Raw genomic sequence first — 19,329 nt, forward strand, 5'->3', positions numbered from 1 at the left:
CGACTGCAGACGTTTTATGGGAAGAAGTTCGACAGCAGTGGGAATGCCTTCGTGCTGACGAATCACTTGTGCCAGCACTGTATGCCTCACTACCATCTCGAATGGCAGCTGTCGTTGCTGGGAATGGCGAAATTACTCGCTACTAAACTCAAGGGCTGCCAATATTGTCTTTACTTGTTATTTGTTGTGTTTTTGAGGCGTTGTTGAGATATGCAATTCCCCCTGCGCGTTTGAAACAAATAAACGTTTTATGATTGTAACATGGCAAGGCTAGTTCCTCTTGCATTATACTTTGGTCACATCCGACAACACGATACGTAATTTAGAAGACTAGAGTAGCGACTCTACTTTACTATTTGCATGTTTTGCTGTTAGTCATTGTTGCGGAAAGTAGGGCGAAAGCTGGAAGCCACGCAAACGCTCTGAAATAAGGACAAAGTCAAAAAGAAAGAACGGTAGCAGCTTCATAAGCAGGCAAGAGACACAGTAACGTAGTAATATTGTTTTAAAACGTAATTCAATGGTCTTTTATTTGATATTGCCGACACACAAAAGTCTAAGCTAAAAGTAAATCGAAGGCCGGTACTGGCACTTACCGACCTAGCCAGCTCTTGTTTCATTGATCCTAACTGGCAGATCGCGGTAAGCCTGACGATAGCAGCCGATGCAAAACATAGCAGACGATTACGGTGCGCTCGATGACGCAATGAGCGCGATGGTAAAATAGCCATGCCGCGAAAATACTGCACATGTGCAGAACTTCGCGTTTGCATCGGTAGGCGTCGCTGATAGCACCGTTAGGCACGCGCTCCCGTGTTTACGCTAAGCGTGCCCACGACTATACTTGCGTGCGTATTTATTTATGTTGGGATAACGGGTGTTTCCGCGAACGCTTTCAAAAATGTTTAAATGTTGCCCGTGACAGAAAGCACAGTTCTAGTTCATAAGCTGGTCTACTCGAAGAGGCAGACATTACTAGCGCAAAAATTTGAAATCGCTTTCTTCGCTTTCGTTTGTTTCTTTTGTCAACCATTTCTTCAGTTTATGTTCCTCCCTCTGTAGTATCCTCTCATGAGGGTCTTATGGCTATTCTCAATAAAGAAAGCAGTAACAACTGACTCAGTTGTGTCATACGCAGGATACTGATGAGCCTACAGCTCCTCAGCAAAGTGAGAGTTTATTGTTCCTAACAAGCGTGAAGACACTGGCCGCTTTAGAAGACTTGGACGTGGTATGACCGCAATGTATTGCCATAAATTATCCAGTCTCTTGTTCACCGATGCCGAGTTCACATTCGTAAGATGTACTTACATTTGCTGAGAAGCACAGCCATTTATCCCCAGGAACAATTACTTTCGCTTACCTGCCGTGGTTGCTCAGTGGCTATGGTGTTGGGCTGCTGAGCACGAAATCGCGGGATCGAATCCCGGCCACGGCGGCCGCATTTCGATGGGGGCGAAATGTGAAAACACCAGTGTACTTAGATTTTGGTGCACGTTAAAGAACCCGGGGTGTTCCGAAATTTTCGGAGTCCCTCACTACGGCGTGCCTCATAATCAGATCGTGGTTTAGGCACGTAAAGCTCCATAATTTAATTTTAAATTACTTTCGCTTACCGATATTTCAATTTCGTATCGTGCGATGATTTTCCATAAAAGAAGCATGACACTAGCATTTAATTTCTAGGTAATGTTAGCACAATTTCCCTGAAGTAGCCATCAGCGCAATTCTCAGACGTGTGTAAGTGGCGCAGGTTTCAGCGTGATGCGTGTCGCTTATTTTGATATTTCACTGCATACAGCATTTACTCAACCACAGCAGCCAGTTGCAGAAACTATACACACAATACTCACGCATTTATGCCAGATACATATGATTACAACTAAACTGCAGGAAGACCTTGCACCATACTCACAAGTCCATTGGAAAGGAGGTAGAAGTCATCCCCTGAGGTGAGCTTTCCGGGACTAGATGATGTTGCATGAACGTTGCCCGAAATCTTCTCACCTGCATGCGTAAGAAATTTATTTGACTATATTTAAAACCGTTGACAAGAATGAGGAAGTCACTAATGTTAAGGCTTCGAGGCTAGGATTGATGCCGCGTACAAGCCGGGCTTGTAAGCAATAAATAACGCTCATGAAATGCCGCTGGCCAGTTGTAATCAGGAAAGAGATTACAAATTTGCTGTCAGAGTATTCACCAACAGGCAGCACCGTAATGTTTTCCAATAATTTCAACGTCTTCTCCGCTGTTTTACTTATTTATGCATTGTAACTGTTGCTCTTTTGCTTTACAGCATAGGTGTTAGTAGGTTAAAACGCAAAAGTACGGTAAATACAAATGCAGGAATTAAAAAAAGAAGATTGGAAATAGAAGGGGCAAAAATACAGGTTCACACAATTGGTAAAAATTGGTCAAGATAGATTTTTTAGTTTTCTTTGAACCATTTCAATACGATCAACTCGAAGAAGCAATCCTGGGAAGTTCCTTCGTTATTTTGTTCCTAGAAAAACAATTTCGTCTCCATCAGTTCGAACAGCTGGTACTCACTGTTAGTGCAATTTTGTCTCTCTCAAGTTGGTATAGGTTTGTGGAACAAAGTACAGTTGGTCAGTAATGTTAAAACGTTCTTCCAGAGCTAAAATAAAAAGACCGCCCAAGCATTTCGCTGGCGATCAGCGGCCCTCGGTAAATTAGAACGAAACATTTCTGCTATGATAATCCGAACGCGAGTAGAGAGATAAATAATGTCACTCGTGGCTCTTCCTCATTTCCCATTAGCCCAGTTTGTTAAGGTACCCCAATCCGCTACCATATTCCAGTTTTGTCTTTGGATGAATGCGTGTGTAATTCCAGAGTTGCGAGACACTTGGCTGTCACCTCATTAATTAGTAGCTTCCTTGTCACGAACAGGAACATTTAGCAGGACGTAAAGGCATCACCGACACAGCGTTATTGTGATGCTGGAGCTATAATTAAATGAAAAACAGTGCTGATGGCGGTATCCGCATACGCCTTTAAGAAGCAATATGGGTTGATACATTTCTTTCTTTCCCACGACCCTGCTAGTTGACGAAAATAGCAATATATTTCAAAGGACTATATGCCGCAACTGAAACATTGAGTCCACAATATATATGATCATCGCAACCCATTGTAGCGTAATTTGCACTCATTTGTATTGAACAAAATGCCACAAGAAGTCACTAGCGCACTGCTTTCTAAAGTGGTAAATATCTCCGCTAAAACACTAACACTTATACTGTGATTATTTTACGCCAGATGGGAAATTGCAGGTGGCCGTCACCTGGGCACCACTGCATCTCTATTGATTTGCAGTTGTAATAGACGCATGCCGTTTGGATTAGGTAGGTTCCTTTGTATTCCGCGATGTAGCTTGATTTTAAATGAAATAAAACCTAACACTGCGCGCACCGGCTGGTGTCCACAGTAAATCACGCATCATGGCATCGTTACCACTTCTAAAGAGTGGTAAAAGTGCTGCCCATAGGCACCGTCGGGCGTCTTTCGAGTGGCCGGTGAATTTCCGAATAGGGCAACCACCAGAGCTCAGCAGTGGCAGCGGCCATTTCTCGTCCAAGGCACCACGCACGCCGTTGAGAAAGACTAACTCGAGGGATATATTGAGCTTCATAATTGCTGTAGCGGGTGTTTCCTGGATTTTTTAATGTAGAGTTTAGGTGAGCATTTAACAAGGCACTGTAGTTTGGGGCCAAGTGCAAGATTGTCTATTCAAACACAGAAGTAATTTCATGGGATAATCACTAAAACGATTTGCATGAGATGTTATGCGCTTGGCAGAGAATGTTAAACTTCAGCAACACTAGAAATCCGAACAAGAGATAAAATTTTATTCAGAAATTACTGCAGTTCCCTTATTTAAAACAAATGGAAGCGCTAAGTTTACAAATTCTGAGTTTTACACCAAAAATAATTACCGCAGTTATGTAAACTGTGTGTCTTGGGGCATCTCAAGCGGACAAATTTGATATATGAATTTACAGGTTAAGTGAAGTTATAACAATGTTTGCGAAAGTTTTCAAAAAGAAATCAGTGGTATACCTGTGAGCGGTGTATAATGCACCAATTATATCCGCTTTAGACGCATTATTAAGGCAAGTATACCGAACTATGATATATTATTTTTTTTGTTGCTTAGAAATAGACTTTCAAGCTGCACACGTCAGTTCTTTTTTTTTCAATTGTCAATAACCTCTCTCAGGTGAGACAGACGCAAGAAACCAGACACTACAGAAACAAGCAAATAAATTCAACCCTAACATGGGTCAATCTGGGTAACACAACCGCAGATGTGCCAAGCGTGCCTCTGACAAAACAATTTCAAGTTTCGAAAACAATTGATCAAATAAATAGAAAATCCACTTGCTACATTTAGTATATTTAAACTTTTTTGAAATACAAAAAGCCTGAGCACAATCTGTGAAGTGGTTTACGAAAAAAGAATTTCTCATCTGCCATGTATCTGGATAGGAGTTCCCAAGCTAAAGAGTCTTCTTAATGATTCTTTTACCAATCGTTATATCTGTATATTCTTCAGCGACACTGGTACGTCATCCCCACGACCATTGGAATCGATGGCGCAAACGTGTGCTATGTAAAATTGATTTTCAAAGCTTCGTTCCTCGTCAATGAAAAGTTTGTGCCGAAGTCGGACCGCGTTTACGTTTGAGTTATTTGTCAGACTTAATTTTGTCATGCCTTTCATAAGACAGCGACTAAATTGTCTCCGAACTCGAGATGCACTCCACCGCTTTCTGTGAACCTCGTTAATGTACAGGGTGTCCCAGCTAACTTTAGCCAAGCAGTTGAACGAAAAGAAACAGATTTGAAAAAGCCGGTACAAGATACAAATATAAGTGCTCCTAAAAGTGAGCGCTCACGTTAACGGTGCTTCAAATAAAGGCCGGCATATCTTCCAGACGAGAAAATTGCTCCTTAGCGTTTGTATGTCATAGAGTGAGTAGAAAAAAAAACAAGTAGTCTATCATAAATGAAATCAAAGTAGAAGGTCCTCTAAGGTAAATTATTTTTTGCTCTATTCTGAAAAACTTTGCTGATCTTTCCAACACGCATACCGCCGATTGATTTGAAAGCTTTTTGCATATAACCGCATGTCGAACAGTACTTAACCGAGAACAGTACACTGGACAAGTCGATAACAGGTCATAAAAAAACCAGGCAGAAAGACCAAGGAAAAGAGAAATGAACATGCGTGGCATGAACGGATGAACTTGCCCAGTTCCACTTGACAATTTCAAGGATTAAGAAACTGCGTACAGTGTACTTCATCAGCAACGGCCCGACAATTTGCGAAGAATTCACCAAGTTAATTTACTCCTTAAGCATCAAAGTACGGTTCTTCCGATCAGCATGTATAGCTACTACTTAGGGCAAAGTGGCGGGCAGATACAAACCAACAACAAAAACAGCCCAGGACGAGCGATACTATCCACTGTTTATTAGCAGGACACCGCTCACCAATTATGTTCTAATTGGTGCGAATGAGCCCAGCATGTTTAAGTAAAAATAGTGCGAGTGTCTGTATCAGCGAAGGGGTCCACAAGCCTGCACACTTCCGAGTATGGTTTTAGGAATGCCGCTCGTTGAGAAATCGCGCTTTTATGTCTTGCATTTTTTGCGCAGTGACGTTACGTTGTGACATTACGTTGTGACGGGGCAAAAAAAGAGGTTAAAATTTTCTCCTTTCGCGTGCCAGAACTAGAATCTATGTGTAAGGAACACCATAGTACGCCACGGTACAATGGTGTGACTGCCGTGGCTGAAATCGGACCCGCGACCCTGTTTGCAGGCGTGCGACACGATAACGCCAGAGCTACAGTGCCGGGTAGTAAAGAAATGAACGCACACACATACACACACCATAGCTTCTTCCGAAAAACAAAGTTAATGTTGCTACCTTGTATACCAAAAAGTGTAGCATGGAAGAAAATGGGAAGACAGGTAAATAAACAATTGAGGGGACTATGTTAACCTAAAGCGAACTTGAATAAAATTATTTCTAAGCTAAAGACATAAAAATGTTGATGGCACCTGTTGGAAAAGATTTGAAATGAAGGTGGAACGGAGAAGGATCAGCTCACTAGACTTAGCTGTGGTGTGCAGGTTAAGCCAGTACTTCTTTAGGATCTTGGTCATTCCGGCGTACGGACCGCCGCTCACGTGCGACATCAGGAGGTCCTTGTTTCCAGTCAGCAGCTTGACCAGCGCCGAGTCGGCGCGTCGCCCGGCCATTGGCTCATCGTCGTGGACGTCCGAAGTGGCCACCGGTCGCAGACGGGCTTCTATGTCATCCACTTCGCCATCCAGGTTTAGGAACCTCGTCGGCCACGATTAACGCGAGCAGAAAACAGAGTACAGGTTCATTGATATAACCGCGCACACTCCCGCATCCGTAAAAATGATTAGGTCATTTTTGAATTTTCTATCATTTCGCACTGGATAAGGGAAGTTCCATCGTGGCTGAGCTTGCCATATTGCGGGCGCAAGAAAGTCCTTGCAACAATTCGTGCTCACACAGAGTGGCATTGTTGCTGCAAACGGTGCCGTTGGTCTGCTTCGCACGTGAAAAAAGAATTTAAAAGAAAGTTATTGCTAGTGTTTTCGGCTTCGTAATGAGAACCATTAGAGGCCAAGCATGACCATTTTAGACCTGGTAAAAAGCCTAGTTTAAGAGAGTGACGATATAGAGGAAGCTACGCGTAAAATACTACGTTTCATGTACAAATGGATGCGTCATAAAGATCTCGGCAAAAACAAACACTTCCAATACCGAAAGTGAGAAACAAAAGGCGCCATCGCAATTCACCCGTAATGACGCAGAAGCGAGAAGTTTGAGAACCAGTGCGACACTAAGGTATGGCCTCCGACATTTGTTGGAGCTCGCGGCGCGCGAGAAATCTCAGAAGTCACGGTCTGGGATATGCGTCATAGCCGCTTAGCCCTGGGTACCTACTTAGATGCTACTTCACAGCTGCTAACAAGCAAATTAAAAGATAACCCGGACTTCGCTCATGAAGGCACAACTACCTGTCAAAATTGTGGCTGCAAACGGACCACTTAACTACGATCTCTCAATCTATGGTCCGCACCCTAAAACACTGTAGGACTTCATCCAACAAAACAAACTTCACATCTGCATGTAACGTACACGTTTTATGCCGCCGGGAAACTTTCAAGTAATATATATTACCAGCCCTGCAGCTGTGCCCTATTGTTTGAGCATTGTATATACTACTCATTTAAACCACCCATAACAAATTGAAATTCCACTGCAGTTGGATTAAGGCACGACTGGTTTGATATATGACTGTTTTTTGAAACTACCCACCTGCTTGGACCCAAGGGTCTGCAGTATGTAATAAATAAGTAAAAATAAAAAATACCACATGACGTAAAACGGTGCAACAAATACAATGTATGCCGGAGTGCTAAGCGCTTTTTATTGTATTGCATTTGACCTAACAGATGCCACATGCCGGTGATATATGCATGCTCACTTTCGCCGCCTCTAATATACACATGGGAATGTCGCAATAAACGAGACAGTTCCTGCTGTGCACGTGGCGAAACATAGACATGATTACATAGCTGTATCCTCCCGCGTTGAACGCGAATCATTACATTGATGTTATCTGCAGAGACAATTTCGCAGTATTTTGAAAACGGCTCTCGTAAATAGCTAGCAAGGTTATACATAGATGTAGACTTTAACGACATTTCCATGACACAACTAACAATTATAAATGCATAACTAGAATAAAAATTGAATTATGTGGTTCAACGTCTCGCAAATGCAAGTCGGTTAAGGCGGATGCCCTAGGGGGGGGGGGGGTTGCGGATTAATTTTCATCGCGTAGAATATCTTAACGTGCGCCTAAATCTACGTAAACGACAATTTTTTCAACTCGACCCCATCTGAACGCGTCCACCGCAACTGGGAATCGAACCCGTGTCCTCGTGCTCAGCAGCTAAGCGCCATAGCCACACAGCTATTGCAGAGGGGGACACGAAGGATGACACGAACGGATAAAAAAAATATTTCTAGCGTAGCGCACGCATGCTGCTTCCTGCGCTCGGGAACCTGATCCAAAGCCCTCTGAACTAAACTGGCCTGGCACCTCTTTAAACAAGACATAACAGCTGCAGCTTATATGATACAATAAATATGCAGTTATAAGTGTACAATTTATATACTATAAATAGAACAGGCTGCCAGTGCATACTCAACCTGGCAACGTTTAACACGTGAACCCTCTCGAGTGAGGCTAGCTCAGCAGAACTCATTGCGGAATTGGTGAGGCTTATACAGTGCTGACTAATGGCCACGTCCTCTGCTACAGAGGTCTTCCAGATAAGAGAGAATTCGGGGTAGGATTTGTAATCCGTACGGACATAGCAGGCAACATTGACGAATTGTACAGCATTAATTAGAGGGTAGCAGTCGTAATAAAGCTGAACATGAGGTATAAAATGAAGGTAGTACAAGCCTACGCCCCAACCTGCAATCACGGTGATGAAGAAATAGAATAGTTTTATGAAGATGTTGAATTAGCAATGAGGAAGGTGCACACTCTGCATGCTGTAGTCACGGGTGACTTCAATGCAAAAGGCGGGGGGGGGGGGGGGAGGCTGGGGAACAAGCGATTGGCAACTACGGCATCGATTCTAGGAACGCTAGAGGAGAGATGTTGGTATAATTCGCGGAAAAGAATAGGCTCCGAATAATGAATACCTTCTTCAGGAGGCGCAACAACAGGAAGTAGACCTGGAAAAGCCCTAATGGAAAAACAAGTAATGAAATAGATTTCATATTCTCTGCCGATCCCAGCATAGTGCAGGATGTTGAAGTGTTACCGTTGGTTAAAGTACTAAAGTACAATGACCATAGGTTAGTGAGGTCTAGGATTTCTCTCGATTTGAAGAGGGAAAAAGTAAAATTAGTCAATAATAAACAAGCCATCCTAGACGCAGTAAGGGTAAAAACAGACCAATTCAGGCTGGCACTGGCAAACAAATATGCAGCTTTAGAACAGGAAGATAAAGACAACATAGAGGTAATGAATGAAACTGTACCTCGGCTGATTTCAGAAGCAGCAATTCAAGTCGCATGTAAGACACCAAAGCAACCACGGGACGTATTCTGAAACGATCCACTTCGGCGATACTATCACCTCGGTGATAGTCACGTTAATATATCAACCTGCTGCTTACGCGTGACGTCAGCATGCCCTACCAACACGCGCTCTCGAACGCTTCAGAACGAACGAAAGAGCGCACCGTGCGAGTACAGAGCCGTTAGGGTGTGTTGTTTTCGAGTCTAATGGCCGCATTACGGGTTCAACGCACTGACTACGGTTGGCTACGGCCACGTTAGGTAAAATAAGTTGAAAAAGGAAGTGTGAAATGTGTTTTTTTAACACCCCCGGTTGCGAAGCACATTTTGATGGCATTATAAAGCGACACACTGTTGCTGCGTCTGTGGTTCAACCATCGTGAACCGCCAGAGCGGCAATCGTCTGACTTGCCTCTATTACACTTCACCCGCGACCGGTCACCACCAACCACGCGAAGAACGCGTTGTTCATGGTGCCGCTGCCAGATGTTCCAAGACACTGTCATTGAAAATTGTCACTTACACAAGGCAACAAAATGCAATAGCCGATCAACAGTCAACAAATATCGCTACGCAAAACTACGTGCTAGCCGCCATCAAAAAATACTATAAATTACCAACTCTCTTGTCTGTATTACACTGCGCCACTAACTGACCGCGAAAAGACGTGTTCGTTTACTCAATATATTTCGGAAGCACCCAACAGCACCGCGACGCAAAATTGACGTAGACCGGAGCTACTAGATGGCGCTATTTATATTCCGGTTTTGCTAAAACAGCCAATAAGCGCACGCCATTGGCGGAGGCGTGGCCAAGGCGATACTATCGCCGAAGTGGATCGCTTCAGTATAGATCCCCAGTAGGTAAGGTCTCCTAATTACCAAAGGACCTAATGAAGAAAAGACAAAGCATGAAAGTGTCTAACTTAAGAGATCAGATAGAGTTCGCTGAACTGTCAAAGCTGAGAAACAAGAAGAAAGTAAGCGGTATTCGAAATGCTAACGCTCGAAAGATTGAGGAAAAACAATGATGGGGTTTTACGTGCCAAAACCACGATCTAATTATGAGGCACGCCGTAGTGGGGGACTCCGGAATAATTTGGACCACCTGAGGTTCTTTAACGTGCAGCTAAACTTAAGTTCACGGGTGTTTTCGCATTTCGCCCCCATCGAAAAGCGGTCGCCGGGGCCGCGATTTGATCCCGCGACCTTTTGCTTAGCAGCCCAACACAATAGCCACTAAGCAACCACCGCGGGTAAGACTGAGGAAGCAGCAAAAATGGTTGCAACATGAAATCAGTGAGAAGGCAACCTAGCATAGGACAGGACAAGATATATGCAGTGAAAGATAAGCAGGGTAAGGTCATCAACGATATCGATGATATAGTACAGGCAGCACAGGAATGCTGTACTGACCTGTGCGCTACTCAGAGCCGCCACGCAACCTTCATAGGAAGTAGTGATGAACAGGCTAAGAGGCTCCTTCTACAACTGGCGGCGAAGGGTCTTGCAAGACATGTACCGGGGAAAAGTGGCACGAGAAGATTGAATAACAGTCGATACAATCAAAGCTAAAGGATAATTTGCTCTTGAGAATCTTGCGGCGCTCTATACGTAATGCCTCACGACTTCAAGTGTACCAGAAAGCTGGAAGAATGCCAACATTATACTAATACAAAAGGAGGGAGACGGTAATGAATTGAACAATTATAGGCCGATTAGCTTCCTTTCAAAAGGCACTGTATAAAATTATTCACGAGCATAATTTCCAATAGAATCAGGGCAACACTTTACTTCAATCAACCAAGAGAACAGGCTGCCTTCAGGAAGATATTTTCTACAATGAATCAGATCCACGTCATCAATCAGGTGATTGAGAAACCTGCATAGTACAATCAACCTCTCTCCATGACTTCTCTCAACCTCTCTCTATAGCTTCAATCAACCTCTCTCTATGGCTTCAAAAAAATCTGAAAGGAAACCACAGAAGCAACGAGCTTAGGGCAAAAAAGTTACTTGTTTCTTAGGTTTCCTTTTAAATTATAATGGCACGTATGCAGTATAGATTATTGACGAATGAATTGCTGCTGTCTGACTTGAGCATGCGCTCGTGCAAGATTGAAACTTTTTTTTACATTCCGAAACCAAACATCCCGACTGGTACCAATAAAATCTCAATTTGGTCCAACCTGCCTTAGTGGCCTGGCCGCACACCATATCGTACAGGTTAGTCCCGGTTGGAAACACCACATCAGGATCGCAATACGATGCGATAATCAGCAACCTGCAATCCATACATTAGGTCCACTGAGCCACGAATCACAACTCTTTTAGAAGATGCAATCTAAAGGTTACAAGACATTTGGCGTTGCGCAGGCCCTTCAGCCTCAGGAAGATCTTAGGCCCTTGGCCAACATATTCATTGCAAAGACGAGCGCTAATGGCCCTCAAAAGACTTCTAGAAGCGAGCAATATTCTCGGAAAATATTGAAAAGAGTGTTTATCTGTGATAAGCCCACTCTATGGGATTTTTTAAAACTTTATCTGAATTTGGTCAATTCAACACCTAGGTTCATGTACCTTCATTTGAGTCTACTCCGTGCTATCTTACGAGTGTATGCCGTGATTTTAGTGCAGTTACGTGACCGGACTTTGTGTTTATTTTACTGCACCTATGTGACTGAACTTTGTGGGCTGTTTTTCTGAGTTGACTTTCAGTTTTAGTGTGGCATAAGTCTACTTATGTAACTGGATTTCGTGTCTACTTTAATGCGCCTTTGTGACTGAACTTTGTGTTGATGTGTTTCTGAGATGACTTTCAGTATTAGTGTGGCATTAGTGTACTTATACGAGTGGACTATTGTGATTTGGAGTCGACATTTAGTTTTTTTTTTTCATAACTTAATGTAAAAAGCAGTAGCCGGCGCCAATTAAAGGTGACAGCATCTGCTAACTACAATATTATAAAAAACACATCGGAACATATTGGGCGAACAACGTTGTGGCCTAAATTATCACTACGGTTCAATGTGGTGGAAAGCCCCTCCGCTACCACTGCAGATATTTTAAATCGCTGTGGTATGAAACTTGGACTTAAATACCTGCCAAAAACTAAAAGCGGATGTATTATGGTGATCGTATATATATTTGTAACTAATAATAAGTTGAACCTTCGCCGTCTGTCTGTCCGGCGGTGTCACGCAGGTCACGTGACCAGAAGAGGATCAGAGCCGCGCCGGGGGAGGGCAGGTCACGTGACCAGCAGAGGAGGAGAGGCGCGCTGGGGGAGTAGGTGAGGCGATGGGCGTAAGAGGAGGTGTTTCTGTGCGGCGCGCCCTTTCGGATAACGAAGGCGCGACTATGGGAAGACCACGAGTAGTACTCCTGAGAAAGAGGCTGCCTACCGCGAGCGTCAGCGAGAGTTGGCTCGTGAACGGGCTCGTCGTTTGCTCTCATTACTGGTGCGCAGAAAAGGGACGGCGCAACTTGCACGCGAAAAAAAGCACGCCAAGACACAAAGAGAAACCTAATGCGAAAAAAACACACTGAGAGAACCGCAAATATGCAACAGCACCAATAAGGCAACGGGCAGAGCTGCTGCCGACGCCGTCCGCAATTGCTCGCGTTCTCAACACAGCTTCGCTGTTAGACCATCTTCCCAGAGTGTAATGGCTCAAATTTTTTTTTTATTTCCTTGTGTATCAGTGCTCCCTTTAGGCGTGTTTGTTTCATATTCTCCTGAAACGCGACACCCACTAACAGCGGGCGCACACTGAAGCGCGCAGGTGGACGCACACTGGAGTACTAAAAAGGCTCGACGAGCGACAGAATAGAAGCGTCGAGCAGGCCAAATAACTAATTTGCAGGGCGAGAAAGATACTGTACACTGCAACGGAATGTATTGGCGGCGCGTTTCTCTTTTTTGCATTTTTAACGTATAAGAGGGAGTGGTTCTTAAATTACAGCAAATGTCGGGTTCATTAGAGAACGCAAGACACGCACCCCTTTTGCCCGCTCAATAACACGCGAGAAAGACGCCACTACATTCACCTGACAGCCGCTCCAGTAAGGGTTTGATGAACGTGCGTTCACGGCTAGAAGCCACAATGGCGGCTGGCTAAATGAGCAGAAAGAAAACATACAAATGCAAACGAACAGCAACATTCTAAAAGGATAGAATATTAGCATCTTGATGTATGGTCATGTGACACTTTGACCTAACTGTAGGTTGATTGTATGATTGTTTTTGACTATATTTTTAGTTGCACTAGATTAATAGCGTACCGAAGCGCGCTTCAGCTACAGCCAAACATGAGCACCGTCATATCTCCTCTGCGTTGCGCTGCTCTCGCGATGCATGCCGAGAAGAGTATCGCCAGTGCGGTCTTTTTGTAACGGTTGTGTCGCCCTTTGTTTCCTGATCTTAACCACGTTTTTAATCTCTCCGATTTGGTGGCATGCGCTTGCCAAGCGCGTTGTCACTCGTGAAGCCTGGTACAGTTACCAAAAAGACTCCTAAATGTGCACGAGCCACTGAAAAGAAGCCATGACGCCGTCGTGCAGAGAAATGTTTGGTGTGCTGCATGGCCGCTGCGACGAGACGCATTGCTGATGGCCAGTGGCAAAAGTTGGTCGCTTACGTGAGAGTGGTGAGAATCGGTTGTGTTGTCACTGCTGTAACGAATACTGAAGACAGCAATAAATGTGACCCAGATTAGCAATGCTTCCCGCTGAATTAGTTATCTGTTGGTGTGTGCCGGCGACGTACACTACTCGGGTCAATGACTCAGTTTTATTGAAGCGAAATACTTGCTCGCTTCATAAACACTGGTTTTTGTATCTCAATCAGTCATCGTGTCGGTTATTCTTAAAGCTCAAATTCATGTTGCACTTTTATGCAGACGCACACTATGAGACCTCATGAACGGAACTGGTGTTTTGTGCTTATATTCAGTTTGTAATCACTTGATATTGCATTCTACAGTTCAACCGTCACACTATTACGGTGTTGTCTTATGTATTTGTAGTGTAGGGGAGTAGGAATTGACTTGAGAATTCATTTGCGTTCAGTTCTTTATTCTTGAATTTTTATTGTTACCGAAATTTTCTTGACAGGAGAGCATTCTCAAATTATGCGTGTTTAACTATTTGTTCTGTGATAGTTTTTTATCCGTTTGTGGTTTATTTAAGCCTCTTTCATTACACGTTAATAGCTGTTGATTGCAGGGCCACACTAACAAGTAACTATGACACTGTAAGATTACTATTCTGTCCTTGTACGTTCTTCACTACCCAGCAAGGAGATCAGAGAATTAGCAATTGACATACTGACAGCAAACAGACCTGACTGTGTTCGCAACAGGGATGATATAGCCTTCCTCATGATAGTTTAAACTTATGTTTATATGTATTTAAAGTTATATGTATTTAAGCATATTGTACACGAACCTTCAACATTTCTGTCTATTCGTGCCATTCGTGGTGCTGCTGTAGAAATTTGTGCTGCCAGGCAGCGCTGTACCCAAAGGTTTTTTTTTTTCATTATTGCTTCATGGCCGTGAAGAAAAAATATAGCTAGGCAAAATGTAGTTTTGCTAGTGGAGGCAAAACATTGAGTTACCTTGTTTTTTTATATGCAAATAAAGTAATCATGACATTTTCACTAAACGTTTTCTGTGAGCTTCTCTTCTCGCAGATGCTACTCACATCATTTCCAGAATGTGGGTGCTGCGGCCTCATACCTCCATAAATTTCTTTTTGATACAGAAATGTGGCATGCAGAAATGCGTATGTATTCTGAAATGTGCCACCTTTTCAGATGTTGTGCTTTCCACTTGTGCAAAATATAATTACGTATTAAAAATCTCACTATAATGTGGTGACGGCATGATAGAGTTTGCAGAAAACTCGCCTTCAGCTTGGTCTGCAGCAAAAAAAAAATTGTTGCGGGTCAAACGTTTATATAATGAATTCAGGTCTTCAAAAGCAGCATACTAATTATTTCATGAATAATCCTGTGTTTTGCACATTTAGTCCTTAAATACCAAGTATTTTCAAGAGGTACAACTTTTGCCATGCATCGTGTCTTCTATACTTATTTCTGCAAGCTGCCTTGTGTAAATGACTTGCGCTGTAAAATAGCAAGGCAGCAAAGGGTACACTGTGATCCAGAATGTCTTTGAATATGAAAAATAAAGAATTTGAGACGAAATGTTGATTTCTGCTAAACAAGTTTTATAGAAATCGCAACAAAATTTCTGCAATAATCGCTAATACGAATATTACCAATATTTGACTGATTAGCATGCAAATAACCAAACGTGGTTAACGGCAGAGCTGGTCAATCATCACTCCATACTCGGTGGCTGGAAGCTTTATGCCACAGAATAGTATCAAAAATACATACTACAAACATGTCATAAAACGCATTGCTGTTCCTGTTGAGATATTTACAGAATTTTGCTGCAGGGTGTGCAGGAACAATAACTGAAACAGCAATGCACTTCATTGCAAATTCCGACTTCCAATCTAGAAACTGGTGCCAGGCACAATCATGGCAAATTGGTATGCTTTCAGTACTGGCTGCCTTCAATGTGCAATGACATGTCCCCTATAGAAATTAAAGCTAATGAGTAAAATAATTCCATAAATAATTATATTCACTATCACGCAAATACTGATGTCTCTCCCTGCTACAAAGCTTTCACAGCAATAACATAGGTCCTTTTGTCTTAAGAACTGAATATTTAATAAATTTAAACAATGTGTCATGTCCAAGAATTTTGAGCATAACCCCTCCCGCCATTTTGTTAACCTTTTTTTTATATTTCGTATAGGCATACAGTCATCCACGACTAGACCCACGCGTGCTTCCGCGCATATGCACATGAATTTGGTACATTGCACCTTCAGCCATCCATTAAACTTCACTGCAGGGCACTACCATAACTCACTCAGCAGCGCTATCACAAAATAATATTACAGAAAATCGGCCCAAGTTCAACTTTCCGTTACTACGTGGAAAAGATACTTTTTCTGATAACATACGCTTTTACGGCACGTGGTCGTAATTTACCTGCTCAGTTACAGCAGCATTTTAACAGCAGCTATAACGCAGCGGAGAAGTTGCGACCAAGTGCGTTAAATGCAGGCCTATATTTTCAGAAGAGAGTATCCACTTGAGGTTGGTAACTGAAAGTTGTTGAAATTCGGCCGATCTACTGAAGTATAATTTTTATAAATTGCTGCGCAGTGAATTACCCTGGTGTATTGCGGTGAAGCTTGAAGGACGGATGCCCGAAGAGTAATAGTCTTAAATTCATGGGCATGCGCATAAGGACGTGCGGGTAAAAACTTGCAACATCGCATGCCTATACGAAAGGTTATAAACAGGGATAAGGTGCCTCAGAAAGGCTGGCCAACGTTTCGATAGGAGGACCTATCTTCGTCAAAGGCGGCCTCGTCATCCTCGGCGGGTTAGTTTTAAAGGGTTAGTGGAGTGACGTCACGTCGCTGTGGCTGTCTGTAAAGGGAGAAACTGAAAAGAAAATGAGCGCCGGCGCTTGACTGGCTAGGCGCGGTTTCTAAGACGAGGGGACAAGAGCGGGAGAGCGAGAAAGTGGCAAAAAAAATTATATATAAAAAAAAAACGTCAGAGGGGGTTGGGGGAGCGAGAGGCGAGTGAGCGTTCGGAGGAGTCGTGGTCGGCGTGCGTTTGGGGTCCCTGAAGAGCCGGTCAGTGTGCAGGTCACAATACGAGTTGAAAGCATGACTTGAGTAGCGTAGCATCAAGGCATCGGGTAATTTTGTGGTTGACAGGGAGCAGCTTGGTCCGTCAAGGGACGTTAGCCTCACTAGCTCGCCCTAGGCGTCGTCGCGGCGGTATACAGAATTGGCGAGACCTTGTGTGGTCAAGGCGCCGAAAAAGATATCCTGGCGTCTGGGATTTTGGACTGTCTCGGTGTGGATCTCGTGTGGAGAAAAAAAAACAAAAAAGGAAAAAAAAGAAAACGCGCGTTTGAGAAGAACAAAAAACAAAAAAAAAACGGTGTTCCACATGCAAACATATTCAATCTACTACTACAGTAAAAAGTACAGCGTCAGATTACATTCACAAGGTAACTGCAAATTTCACCTGCACGTCAAGCAACGTAGTCTACTGTCTAGAATGTGCCACTTGTAACAAGCAATACATAGGTGAGACTGGACAAGAAATGAACACGAGACTCAACGGCCATCGCGCAGATACAAAACACAATTTACCTAAAGCAGTAGCCAGCCACTTCAATGAGCACGGCCATATATTTGATGAAGCAAGACTCTATATACTACAAACAAATTTTCGTTCACCTCGCGAGAGAAAATATACAGAATCATACCTCATACACAAGTTTAAATGCCTGCACCCCACGGGGATGAATTTATCACGTGGCAACTTAGAATCGCTAAAAGCAGTAACATAAACCTTAAATTGTTATACCATTATAACAAACGCGCCAAACAAGTTAAACCTCCAGCTAATCTCGATGCTCAACCTCACCTATTCTTCCATTTCCAGTTCTTCACTGCATCTCCCCTACCACTCAATTTATTATCCTCCTCCATGCTTTTTACTCATTGATAAACTATAGGAACGCTTTTCCAGGTACACCTGTCCCCTCAGTGTTCATGTTTCAAATTATATTTCTTCCGCTGTCACTCACCTGTGCCGGGATTTTTTTTTCTCCCCTCAACCTCACCTATTCTTCCATTTCCAGTTCTTCCCTGCATCTCCCCTACCACTCAATTGATTATCGTCCTCCATGCTTTTACGCATTGATCAACCATACGAGCGCTTTTCCAGGTACACCTGTCTCGCCCCCAGGTTTAAAAATATTTGTTCGACACTGTCACTCTCCTGCGCCGTTTTTTTTTGTTTTTTTTTTCTTCTCAAACGCGCGTTTTCTTTTTTTTTCCTTTTTTTGTTTTTTTTTCTCCACACGAGATCCACACCGAGACAGTCCAAAATCCCAGACGCCAGGATACCTTTTTCGGCGCCTTGACCACACAAGGTCTCGCCAATTCTGTATACCGCCGCGACGACGCCTAGGGCGAACTAGTGAGGCTAACGTCCCTTGACGGACCAAGCTGCTCCCTGTCAACCAGAAAATTACCCGATGCCTTGATGCTACGCTACTCAAGTCATGCTTTCAACTCGTATTGTGACCTGCACACTGACCGGCTCATCACGGACCCCAAACGCACGCCGACCACGACTCCTTCGAACCCTCACTCGCCTCTCGCTGCCCCAAACCCCTCTGACGGTGTTTTTTTATATAAATATTTCTTTTTGCCACTTTCTCGCTCTCCCGCTCTTGTCCCCTCGTCTTAGAAACCGCGCCTAGCCAGTCAAGCGCCGGCGCTCATTTTCTTTTCAGTTTCTCCCGTTACAGACAGCCACAGCGACGTGACGTCACTCCACTAACCCTTTAAAACTAACCCGCCGAGGATGACGAGGCCGCCTTTGACGAAGATAGGTCCTCCTATCGAAACGTTGGCCAGCCTTTCCGAGGCACCTTATCCCTGTTTATAATCCTTATTCCTCGTGTGCTACTCCATTAGTCAGCCATCTTTTTTTGATTTTGGATATACGAAAGGTTGAAATTCAAAACGGCTACGTGTGCCAAGACTAAAAGTTATTATGTACTTTTTAATTTAGAGGTGTACAAAATTGTGAAAAAATTTCCTTGATTAAACGTTACTTAAATAAAGGTTACAACTTCATTATAAATTTATAGGTGCACACGTTTGTGAGTACATGCCCCTTAATAAAAATTATTTGAATAAAGGTTACTAAGTAACTTTTATTTATAGGTGCACAAAAATTGTGAGAATATGCTCCTTTATTAAACGTTACTATGCTGAGAGTGATATACGGATGACCTGAGCAAGATATCGCAATTTACCTAACGATTTACCTAACGATGGATGTACAGTCGAGAGCAAAAGTCTTGGCACCAGAGGTGCCATTAAATGTTTTTTTAATGCGAATTCTTTGCGAGCTTTAAGCGCTTTGAGTGTGTCTGTTTATTAATGTAGCCTCCTACGCCGCCGTGCTGGCGGTGCCTGCCAACTTGAGCCGCTTCGTGTAGGCTCGTGTTGGTGATGCCGTTG

General features: G+C 43.3%; 1 protein-coding gene across 1 annotated transcript in view; it reads right to left on the reverse strand.

The window, feature by feature from the left end:
• Nucleotides 1–19,329, reverse strand: part of LOC119437504 (putative phospholipase B-like 2) — a 97,038-nt gene that overhangs the window by 32,721 nt on the left and 44,988 nt on the right. Inside the window, exons 5-6 of the mRNA XM_037704513.2 lie at nucleotides 6,147–6,382; nucleotides 1,916–2,007 (exon numbers count right to left, since the gene is read on the reverse strand). Coding sequence (XP_037560441.1) covers nucleotides 1,916–2,007; nucleotides 6,147–6,382 — 328 coding nt within the window. The remainder of the gene's footprint in view (nucleotides 1–1,915; nucleotides 2,008–6,146; nucleotides 6,383–19,329) is intronic.

Source organism: Dermacentor silvarum, chromosome 1 (genome assembly GCF_013339745.2).
Source record: "Dermacentor silvarum isolate Dsil-2018 chromosome 1, BIME_Dsil_1.4, whole genome shotgun sequence".
In the NCBI taxonomy this organism is placed as follows: domain Eukaryota; kingdom Metazoa; phylum Arthropoda; class Arachnida; order Ixodida; family Ixodidae; genus Dermacentor; species Dermacentor silvarum.